This window comes from Mastigoproctus giganteus, chromosome 9 (genome assembly GCF_048544385.1).
Source record: "Mastigoproctus giganteus isolate SK-2022 chromosome 9, ASM4854438v1, whole genome shotgun sequence".
In the NCBI taxonomy this organism is placed as follows: Eukaryota; Metazoa; Arthropoda; class Arachnida; order Uropygi; family Thelyphonidae; genus Mastigoproctus; species Mastigoproctus giganteus.
Genome location: NC_143583.1, coordinates 116303749 through 116316351, shown reverse-complemented (window position 1 = coordinate 116316351; position 12603 = coordinate 116303749). Strand labels below are relative to the sequence as shown.

At 37.8% G+C, this 12603-nt stretch overlaps 1 protein-coding gene across 3 annotated transcripts in view; it reads left to right on the top strand.

The window, feature by feature from the left end:
- Positions 1 to 12603, top strand: part of LOC150080668 (fibrillin-2-like) — a 1460049-nt gene that overhangs the window by 1098222 nt on the left and 349224 nt on the right. For all 3 annotated transcript variants that reach the window (XM_090381969.1, XM_090381968.1, XM_090381967.1), the window contains exon 47: positions 6816 to 6941. In XM_090381969.1, the coding sequence (XP_090238095.1) occupies positions 6816 to 6941 (126 nt within the window). The remainder of the gene's footprint in view (positions 1 to 6815; positions 6942 to 12603) is intronic.

Below are 12603 nucleotides of genomic sequence, written 5' to 3'. Positions count from 1 at the left end.
AAGAAAAAGAACAGGTGCATGTATACTTGCGTGTACACCAATGCTAGGAGTTTAGTAAATAAATTTGATGAATTTGAGGTATTGCTCAAAACATCAAAGGCAGATATTGTGGGGATTTCAGAGACATGATGTCACACAGATATAAGGAATGCAGAACTGGAATTTGGGGAGTACAATGTCTAGACAGGATAGGAAGGGAGGAGGGGTTATGCTATTTGTTAAGAAATACATAAAATCCAAGGAAGTGAAGCCAGTCGACTTGCTGGACAGTGCAGTGTCGAGTCAGTTTGGTGTGACAAGCATTGGGAGATCAAAATTGAGAGTATTAGTTAATGACTCTGATGAGTATAATAAGAAACTGTAAAGGGAAATAGAGTGGGCCAGTAAATCAGAGAGTCTTATAATGGGGGATTTTAATTTCCCAGATATTGACCGGAATTTGGGGGCTGGTCACTCACACACTAGCAAGGTTTTTGTGGATTTATTGGATGATTGTTTTCTACATCAGCATGTTCGGGAGGCAACTAGAGGGAGTAATACTCTTGATTTGATTATCAGTAGTGATTCTTCATGCATTAAGAATCTGCAGTTAAATGAAGTGGGATTTACTCAAAGAGGTAACTACCATTAGGGGTAAAGGGAAGGGTTATTGCTTTCGTAAAGGTGACTATGATGGACTGAGACAGTATTTAAATTCTATACATTGGGACCAACTGATGATGTTACCAACAGCAAATTCAAAATGGGAAGCATTCAAAGAACTTATCTTGGAAGCTACTAGGCTTTACATACCAACTAAGAAATATTGTTCAAAGTTTAGGCCTAAGTGGATGTCAGATGAACTAATGAGACATATGGCAGAGAAGAAAAATGCATGGGATACATACAAATTAACACATGACACAGAAGCATATGATAGATACAAGTTGATCTGTAACCAAGTTACAAAGGAGGTTAGGCAGGCAAAGGCAGATTACGAGAAATCTTTGGCAAGGGATGCAAAGAAAAACAGTAAAGAGTTCTTTACTTATGTAAACTCTAGAAGGAAGAGAATGAATCAGATTGGTCCACTTGATATCGATGGTTCAGCTGTTGATGATCCTGCTCAGGTAGCTAACAAACTAAATGAATATTTTGCATTGACATTCACACATGAGGAGTTATTCGGCGAGGGGAATGCCAGAGGTGTATTCAACTCTGGCAATAAGCTAGATAATCTTGTAATAACTGAGAGTAAAGTGGAGGAGAAATTGTTGAAGATAAACACAAGAAAGACACCTGGGGCGGATGGGATCTATCCAGTTATATTAAAGAAGGCAGCAGAGGAAGTAAGCAAACCCTTAGCTATAATTATGAGAGCTTCCTTGGACTCAGGGGAAGTACCCATGGACGGGAGATGTGCAAATGTGACCCCAATTCACAAAGGAGGATCAAAGGGCGACACAAGTAATTATAGACCTGTTATTTAACTTCTGTTCCCGGAAAATTAATGGAGGCCCTGGTTAAAGAAGCACTGCAGGATCATCTAGACAAGACTTCAGTTATAGCTCAGACACAGCATGGTTTTGTTAAGGGGAAGTCTTGCCTGACCAACTGGATGCAGGGAATAACTTTGATATTATATACTTGGATCTTAGAAAGGCTTTTGATACTGTTGCACATGGAAGACTGCTGCACAAATTGGAGCAGTGTGGCATTGGAGGCAAATTGCTGCTATGTATAAAGGGGTGGTTGAAGGGGAGAAGACAGAGAGTGGTAATCAATGGACACTGCTCATCGTGGACTAATGTTATTAGTGGAGTCCCTCAGGGTTCAGTATTGGGTCCATTATTGTTTTCTGTATTATAAATGATATTGATGATGGTATATCAAGCTTAATGTCCAAGTCTGCAGACGATACGAAAGTTGGCAGGGTTGTCAAGGACACTACTGACACTATGCTACTGCAACAGGATCTGGAAAGGTTGAACAGATGAGCTGAGAGGTGGCAAATGAAGTTTAACATTGACAAATGTAAAGTACTACATATGGGAAACAGCAACCCCAGGGCAATGTATCAACTCTGTAGTACTAGACTGGCAGTGGTAGAGAATGAAAGGGACCTGGGGGTTGGTTGTGCAGGCAGATATGAAGTTTTCTGAGCAGTGCAGATGGGTTGCAAGAGTAGCTCATGGTCGATGATATATAGGAATTGGGGCTTGTCGATGATATATAGAAATTTTTCTAGCAGGGAGAAGGAGGTGATTATTCCCTTGTATAAGGCAATGGTCAGGCCACACCTAGAGTACTGTATACAGGCCTGGAGGCCTCATTTCAAGAAGGATATAGAGATGCTGGAACGAGTACAGAAAAAGGGCAACAAGATTAGTGAATGGAACAAAGGGGTGCTCTTATGAAGAAAGGCTTAAGTTTTGCAACTTACAGTGTCTGGAGACTAGGCACCAGCGATGTGATATGATAGAGGTGTATAAAGCCTTGAATGGTTTGAGCATGCTCAATGCTGATGGGATTCTTCCTCTTGCTCAGAATAATCACCTGAGAGGGCATAAATTCAAATTGAGGAAAGACAGATGTAGGATAGACGTAAGGAAATTTGCCTTTAGCCAGCGGGTGGTTGGTTGGTGGAACAGACTTCCATCCCTTGTCGTGGAAGTTGATAGCCTAAATAAGTTTAAGGCTCAGCTGGACAGGTATTTCGAATGAACAGAGGGGCGAAGTGGAAGTGGTTATTTTTTAATTATTTATTTATTTATTTATTTTTTGGCTGATGATGCATAAGCTTGCTTTCTTTCATCAAATGCCTCTACTAATGTTAATGCTAATGCTAAAGTATGATGAGTATAATATAGCCTACGATTATGTTTTTTACCTATGCTAAGTTCAACCCATATCTGTTCAAACAATGCAAGAAAACATGAAATCTGGGATTCATAAATTATCACCGTATTCGTCACTCATTTCAGCCAATAATCAAAACAAAATACCTCCATCTTGTTTTTTAACCTAGCTCAGTCAGATCTCCACATGGAACACAGATACTTGCATTGCAGCTAATCAGATTATATTCTTATTTTTATTATAAAAATTATTTTACTAATTTTGATTTACAGTCATTCTTCAGTTATACTCCACTTTTTCAGTTTTTCATTCAACAAAGAAATGAGACGAAGTGCAATTTTCAGGAAAATACAAACAGTGGGCACAGTGAGCCAAATTATAGGTGTAGGTGATGTGAAAAGGCATTGTCCTTGTTCATACATCCACCATGATGATTATTATGGTTCCATGTTGAATTATGATTCACTGTTGAAAAAAATTCGCGAGTTATGGTTAAAATTTGAAAGTATCTTCAATTCTGCCCAGACATGATAGAAGGGAGTATATTATAAGAACCTTGTCAATCAATTCGACCCTGGAGAGATTGGGCGCAAGGCTCATGGGGTATAATTTTTCTCAGTGTGGTCTGTGCTTGTAAACAGGAGAGATTGTTTCTACAGGGATGGGATATACTTAAATAGAAAGCGTGCAAGAATATTAGCTGTGCTATTGAGGAAGATAGGTTAGGTTAGATTGAAAACTGAGATGATTCACAGACTAATAGATTAATTGTAGCCACAGGCAGAGGTGAAAGTGATTCTTGCACTGCTTCTATTGGGATGAGCAGCAGCTTGGAAAGCAAGGTGCTGGGGATTTCAAGGGCTGCTTGGAGTCATCATGGAACAAGTAAACACATGGGTTGTATTAGGGTAACTAGGAGTAAGAATAGGTGTATGTATACTTGCTTGAACACCAATGCTAGGAGTATAGTAAATAAATTTGATGAATTTGAAGTGCGAGACATGGCCACATGGATATAAGCAGTGCAGAATTGGAATTTTGGGCATACAATTTATATAGACAGGACAGGATGGGAGGAGGAGTTATGCTGTTAGTTAAGAAACAAATAAAATCTAAGGAAGTGCATCCAATTGACATTGATGGACAATGGAATGTTGAGTCAGTGTGGTGTGACATAATAACTAGGAAAGGGAAAATAAGAGTAGGTGTGTATTATAGGCCTAATGAATCTGATGAATATAATGAGCAATTGTACAGAGAAATATAGTGAGCCAGTAAATCAGAATGTCTTAAATTGGTGGATTTTAACTTTCCAGATATTGACTGGAACTTGTGAATTGATCACTCGCACACTAGCAAGATGTTTGTGGATTTATTGGATGACTGTTTTCTGCAGCAACATGTTCGAGAGGCAACTAGAGGGAGTAATACTCTTGGTTTGATTATCAACAGTGACTATTCATGCATTTAAAATCTGCAGATAAAGGAACCATTAGGTGGCAGTGATCACAGTCTGCTGATATGGGATTTACTTAAAGATATACCATTAGGGGTAAGCGGAAGGCTTTTTGCTTTCATAAAGGTGACTACAGTGGTCTCAGAGAGATTTTAAATTCTATACAGTGGGATCAACTGAAGACGTTACCAATGGTGAATTCTAAATGGGAAGCCTTCAGGGACTTAATCTTGGAGGGTACTAGGTTTTTTCCAGAAGTATTGGGAGGCTTTATGGCTATGAAGAGCAATAAAGATTATCTCTCTCTCTCTCTCTCTCTCTCTCTCTCTTTTCATACCAACTAAGAAATACTGTTCAAGGTTTAGGCCTAAATGGATATCAGATGAATTAATGTGGCTCATGGCAGAGAAGAAAAATGCATGGGATGGATAAAAATGATCAGGCGACACAAGAAGCCTGTGGCAGATATAAGCTTATCTTTAATCAAGTTACAAAGGAGATTAGGCAGGCGAAAGCAGATTACAAGAAATCTTTGGCAAAGGATGGAAAAAAAAAACAACAAAGACTTCTTTACTTATATAAACTCTAAAAGAAGAAGAATGAATCATATTGGTCCACTTGATATTATTATTATTATTATTAGCCATATGGTGCAAGGAAGCCTGAGGCTTATGCTGCACCAGGCAAAAAAAAAAAAAAAAATTCCCTATTACCCTGAGAGAGAGAGAGAGTAGAAAGGAATCACCAAGAAAGAGAAGAATGATGATATCCAGCTCAGGACCCTGGGTGTGCCAAGCCCATACTCACCAGATGTGAGCCCCTGGGGTACATATCAATGGTTTTACTGTGGATGATCATTCTCAGATAGCTGCCAAACTAAATGAGTATTTTGTATCTATAATTACACATGAAGAGTTATTCAAGGAGGAGGGGGCCAGATGTTTATCAAACTCTGACATGAAGCTAAGTGATTTTGTAATATCTGAAAGCAAAGTGGAGGAGAAATTGTTGAAATTAAACCCACCTGGGGTGAATGGGATCGATCCAGTTATATTAAAAGAGGCAGCAAAGGAAGTAAGCAAACCCTTAGCCATATTGTGAAAGAAAAGAATGGAGTCACTGGTTAAGGAAGCAATGCAGGATCATCTAGACAAGACTGCAGTTATAGTTCAGACAGCATGGGATTTTTAAGGGAAAGTCTTGTCTGACAAATTTGATTAGATACTATGATGTGGTCACAAAGGAATTGGATGCAAAGAATAATTTTGATATCATGTACTTGGATTTTTGGAAAGCGTTTGATACTGTGGCACATGGAAGACTATTGTACAAATTGGAGAAGTATGGTATTAAGGGCAAGTTGCTACAATGGATTAAAGGATGGTTGAGTGGGAGAAGACAGAGTGGCTATCTATGGACACTGCTCTTCATGGACTAATGTTATTAGTGGAGTTCCCAATGGTTTTGTGTTGGGCCCATTGTTGTTTTGTGTATTTATCAATGATATTGATGAAGGTATATCAGGGTTAACGTCTAAGTTTGCAGATGATATGAAAGTTGGCAGGATTGTTAATGACAGTAATGATAGTACACTACTGCAACAGGATCTGGAAAATGTTGAGCAGATGGGATTGAGAGGTGGCAACTGAAGTTTAACATTGACAAATGTAAATATTGCATATGGGTTGCAGTAACAGAGTAATGTATCAACTGGGTGGTACTACACTTAGAGTAGCGGAGAATGAAAGGACCTGGGGGTAATTGTGCAGTCAGATATGAAGTTTTCTTAGCAGTGCAAAAGGTTGCAAGAGTAGCTCATGGTGTCTTGTCAATGATATACAGGAATTTTACTAGTAGGGATAAGGGGGTGATTGTCCCCTTCTATAAGGCAATGGTCAGGCCACAACTTGAGTACTGTATATAGGTCTGGAGGCCTCATTTTAGGAAGGATGTGGAGCTGCTGGAATGAGTACAGAGAAGGGCTATGAGGGCGGTGAGTAGAACAAAGGGTTGATGTTACCAAGAAAGGCTTAAGTTCTGCAAATTGCAGCTTCTGGAGACTAGGCACCTGCGAGGTGATCTAATTGAGGTGTATAAGGCCTTGAATGGATTGAGCAAGCTCAATGCTAATAGGATTCTTCCTCTTGCTCAGATTACTCACCTGAAGGACATAAATTCAAATTGAAGAAAGACAATTGTAGAATAGTTGTGGGGAAATTTGCCTTTAGCCAGTGGGTGGTTGAAAGTTGGAACAAATTTTCATCTGTTGTAGTGGAGGTCCGAAACTTAAATAAGTTCAAGGCAAAACTAGACAAACATTTGGAGTGAATGGATGGGTGAAATAGAAAGGGTTTTTTTTTTTGTTTTTTTGTTTTTTTGCTGATAATATATAAACTTGCTTTCTTGCATTATATGCCCTGCTAATGCTAATTTAAAAAAAATTTAATAATACTTGACATTATTAAAAGAAATTAATTTCTTCCTTAAAGAATTATCTAGTATATTTTATTTTTTTCTCCAGACGTTGATGAATGTGATGAATTTGAAGATATCTGTAATCAGGGAACCTGTCGTAATTCAGAAGGGTCTTTCCAGTGCAGTTGTCCTGATGGCTATGATCTAACACGTGATAAGCAAGATTGTGAAGGTTGGTATTGTATAAAAAAATGATTACAGGAATGAAAAAATTAGCTTTTGCCACTTTCTTCTGTCCATTTCAAATTATTTTAATATGCACTGTAATATGTAAATATTATTTTTAAGTTTTCTACATTTAAACATAAATAATTTTGTCAGTTATTTATTTACTAATCTTTCAATAGAAGAAAAATATGCCTAAGTAAGAAAGTGTTGTTTTTTATAAGAAAGTTGTATGGTGTGATATTGAGAGTGCTGTAAAAATTTTGCCATGGTTCCTGTGGTTTACATTCATGGCCACAAATATAGCGATTGGTGTTATTGTATCTCTGATTGGACATGAAAGATGCATAGTCAATTATGAACTGTGGTGAGAAACCAAAAATTTGGCTGCCCTTAATTCAAGTCAAAGCTCCAGTAAAGCTATTTTCAAAGAGAAACAGGCTCTCTGTGATCTAGGAGTCTTTGTTCTATAGTTTTTTAATTTTTTTTTTATTTAATTCAGATAAAGTGCTAAACATAGCAATACAAAATCTATATTGGGTAATATAAAATATACAAATACAAAGATAAAGATACAAGGCAAAGACAGATTATGTTCAACGTTAATGCTCAATATGCAGTCAGCATCTGTCCAAGCAGAGTGCAGGGATGACGGCAGGATGCTGTAGGCTGACTGGAACAAGCACAGATGATCCTTAATTACAGAAGCCACGTAAGACGATGTTGAAGTGAAGGTCTAAAATTGCAAGATAATGTAGGTATCTTAAAAAACTTTTGTTCTGTAGGCCTTATCAATGCAAATTGTCTCAGGGTTGATGTTTAAGTCATTGAGAAGTCCAATCTTGTTTACTGGGAACATATGACTGAGCGAGCTGATTTGATTGAGGGCAGGTTGGAACACAGATGTTTGCCGATTACTTATTTTTCTGTTATGCTTGGAGGGATGATGAGGCTATCGATGCTGGGAGTGTCTAGTTTACCAGAAATGAGCTTAGAGAGGATAATTATGTTGTGAATGGTGATGATTTGCTTCCAAGGGGTTATTCCATGCAGCGGTATACCCCTAGAGATAGTAAGGGGATGTCCTGAAGTCCTATTGAGTTGCTTGCCCACCCTCATAAATATATGAATATAATTAACAAGTAAGGATTAATACAATTAAATTGATTTAAAATTAACAAAATAAGTGTGATACGGTCCAAAAACACACATTGAAATATATTTTTGTTTCTTACCATGCCTACTTTCAGAGTAATAACTGTGAGACGTTCCATGAAAGAATCACTGTTGAAACTTAGAATGACATGAGAGTGAACCATGATATTAAATTTATTTATGTGCAAAATGGGGAAATAAATCTTGTATTTGTGGCTAACTTTAATTCCCTGTCAGCAGCTTCAGAAATACAGATTGTTTTTGCTTCAAATTATCAGGACTATGGTATGGTCTGTACCATATTATACCTGTGATATATATGAAAAAAAATTAATAATAATTTCTGGGGTTTCTATTTGTCAGATTTTCATGAAATTTAGGATGGCTGAAAGTGCTAAATATAAAATTTCACAAAAATCTGTCTACTTGAGTTATTTGATGTCGATAGAGGAACATGGCAAAGACAACAGGCACTTTACACATATGGAAACATGCCTAAAAACGATTCTAAAGTGGCAAGAGAGGTTAAAGGATTGATTAAGTTTAAGAAAAAAGCATGGTCATTAGCAGAACTACTGATGGGGTAAGACAAGAAAAAGCTGAGTACAAGAAATTACTAACAAAGAGCAATAAGAATGGGGATGAAATGTTCCGCTTATATGTGAATGAACAAATAAAAAAAGGGGGGGTGGAATCATTCAATCATACATTGAAAATTATGTTCTCTTAGCATTATTGCATGTATGAATTGTTGTAAAATCTGTTTCAAACTAATGGTAGACGCAGTTTCAATAAATATCCTGAAAAAAATATCTTTAGAAAATCAGTGGAGGGTATTGTGCCTGTTGGCCATTGTTGTTTGTTTTTGACTTACAAAAGCCACAGTTGAAGTTCAGTGCAATTTTAGTATTAATATAAGTATTAATTCTGGAAAATGATGCAAGAAAGCAAGCTTATACAGCATCAGCCAAAAAAACATTTCACCTATCCATCACCTTGAATTTATTCAAACTATCTACTTCCACAAAATGGATGATAGCTTGTTTCAGCAATCAACCTCCGTTGGCTGAAGGAAAACTTATGCACATCTATTTTTGCAACCATCTTTCCTCAATTTGAATTTATGCTTCCTCATGTACATAGTCTGCGCAAGAGGAAGAATCCTATCAGCAAAGCATTAAACACCTCAATTAGATCACCTCACAGGTACCTAGTCTTCAGACACTGCAATTTGCAGAACTGAAATCTATCTTAGAAAGTGCCTCTTTGTTCTCCTCGCCAATCTCATTTCCCTTCTTTGTACCCATTCCAACAGCTCTACATCCTTCCAAAAATGAGGCCTATAGACCTGAATGCAGTAGTCAAGATGTGACATGTCCATTGGGATACAATGGGATAATTACCTTCTTATCCTTGTTAGCAAAATTGCTGTATATTATTAACAAAATTCCATAAGGGGAATGGTAGACTGTCTGCAGTATTCAGTAAACTTTATATCAGATGGCACAGTTACTTCTACGTCCTTTTAATTTTTCTCTATCTTGAGTATGGTACTACAAAATTGATACATTACTCAGGGATTACTGCTACCCACATGCAGTACTCCACCCATGTCAATTTTAAACTTCAATTGCCATTTCTCAGCCCATCTGCCTAATTTTTCTAGATCTTGCTGCACAAAGAGCAGTGCCCATTAATAGTCACTCTGTATTCTCCCAGTGAACCATCCCTTTATCCATAGCAGGTACTTTCCCTTAATTCCACATTACTCCAATTTGTACAGCAGTATTTTATGTAGATAGAAAAGCTTTCCTTTCCTTTGCATCCAGTTCCTTCATCACTGTATCACAGTATCCAATCAAAATTTTGTCAGACAAGATCTGCCCTTAACAAACCAATGCTATGACTGATGTATAACTGCACTCCTGTCTAGATGGTCCTGCATTACTCTTTTAACCAGTGAATCTATTCTTTTCAGTGGAATACAAGTTAAGCTAACATGTCTGTGATTACTCATGTTACCCTTTGATACTCCCCCTTTAGAAGTTGGGGATTTTATGTGCTAAAGGTTTGCTTACCTACTTTGCTGCTTCCCTTAATATAATTGGATAGATTCACCCTAGGTGACTTTTTTATGTATAACTTCAACAATTTCTCTTCCACTTTCCTCACAATTAACACAAAATCATTCAGCTCCTTCTTAGAGCCTGATAAAATCATAAAAGTAGAATCATCAAAAGTTAAACAATTGACATCAAGTGGACCAGCATAATTCAAACTTTTCCTTCTACTGTAAATGTAACTAAGGATATATTTGATGCTTTTCTTGGCATTCTTAGCCATTGACTTATTGTAGTCTGCTTTGGCTTGCCTACCTTATTTTGTGACTTGATTCCAGACTAGTTAATATCTATCACAGGCTTCTGTATCACCTAATCTACCATATTCTTCTGTATCTGCCATAAATGACAGCAAAGTGAAAGACAAATTGTTGAACTTAATATAAGAAAGGCACCTGGGGGTCAATGAGAACTATCCACTTATATTAAGGAAAACAGCAAAGGAAGTAAGCAAATTCTTAGCCATAATTATGAGAGCATCCTTGGATTCAGAGGAAATCTGCACAGACTGGAAATGTGTAACTGTATCCTCAATTCACAGAGGGAGATCTTAAGATAACAGGAGTAATTGTAGACCTTCTTAACTTTGGTTCTGAGGAGTCATTGATTAAATGAGTAATTCAGGCTCATCTAGACCAAGCTTCAATTATACTTCAGCCAAAGCATTAGTAAAGGCACATGATGCAAGAAAGCAAGCTTATATAGTATCAGCCAAAAAGAAGAATTCCTTCTCATTTCACCCATCCACTCACTCCAAATATTTGTCTAGTTCTGCCTGGAATCTATTTAAGCTATCAACTTCACCAACGACAGATGGAAGTTTGTTCCAGCAATCAACCATCCACTGGCTGAAGGAAAATTTCCACACATCTATTCTAAAACTGTCTTTCCTCAATTTGAATTTATACCCTCTCAGGCAATTATTCTGAGCAAGGGGAAGTATCCCATCAGCATTGAACATGCTCAAACCATTCAAGGCTTTATACACCTCAATGAGATCACCTCGCAGGTGCCTAGTCTACAGACACTGTAATTTGCAAAATTTAAGCCTTTCTTTGTAAGAGCATCCCTTTGTTCCATTCACTAATTTGTTGCTCTTCTCTGCACTCATTCCAGCAGCTCTACATACTTCTTAAAATGAGGCCTCCAGATCATTATACAGTACTCAAGGTGTCGCCTCACCATTGCCTTAGACAAGGGGATAATCACCTTATCCCTACTAGAAAAATTCCTGTATATCATTGACAAGACACCATGAGCTACTCTTGCAGACCATCTGCACTGCTTAAAAAACTTGATATCTGCCTGCACAATTACTCCCAGGTCTTTTTCATTCTCTGCCACTGTCAGTATAGTACCACACAATTGATACGTTACTCTGGAGTTACTGCTTCCCATATGCAGTACTTTACATTTGCCAATGTTAAACTTTAGTTGCCACCTCTCAGCCCATCTGCCCAACTTTTCTAGATGTTGTAGCAGCGTACTGTCATTAGTGTCATTAACAACCCTCCTGACCTTCATATCGTCTGCAAACTTGGACATTAAGCCTAATATACGATCATCAATATCATTAATGAATACAGAAAACAACAATGGACCCAACACTGAACCCTGAGGGACTCCACTAATAACATTAGTCCATGAAGAGCAGTGTCCATTGATTCCACTCTCTGTCTTCTCACACTGAACCATCCATTTATCCCTAGCAATTTACCTCCAATGCCACACCGCTCCAGTTTGTGCAGCAGTCTTCCATGTGCAACAGTATCAAAAGCCTTTCTAAGATCCAAATATATGAAATCAAAATTGTTCTTTGCATCGAGTTCCTTTGTGACTACATCATATTATCCAATGAAATTGGTCAAACAAGACTCTCCCTTAACAAACCCATGCTGTGTCCGAGATATAACTGAAGTCTTGTCTAGGTGATCCTGCAGTTCTTCTTTAACCAGTGCCTCCATTAATTTCCCTGGAACAGAAGGTAAACTAACAGGTCTGTAATTACTTGTGTTAGTTACATTTTGATCCTTCTTTGTGAATTGGAATCACATTTTCACAACTCCAGCCCATGGGTACCTTCCCTGAACCCAAGGAAGCTCTCATAATTATGACTAAGGGTTTGCTTACTTCCTTTACTGCCTCCTTTAATATAACTGGACAGATCCCATCCACCCCAGGTGCCTTTCTTATGTTTATCTTCAACAATTTCTCCTCCACTTTGCTCTCAGTTATTACAAAATCATCTAGCTCACTGCCAGAGTTTAAAACACCTCTGGCATTCCCCTCCCTGAATAACTCCTCATGTATGATTGTAGATGCAAAATACTCATTTAGTTTGGCAGCTACCTGACCAGGATCATCAACAGTTGAACCATCGATATCAAGTGGACC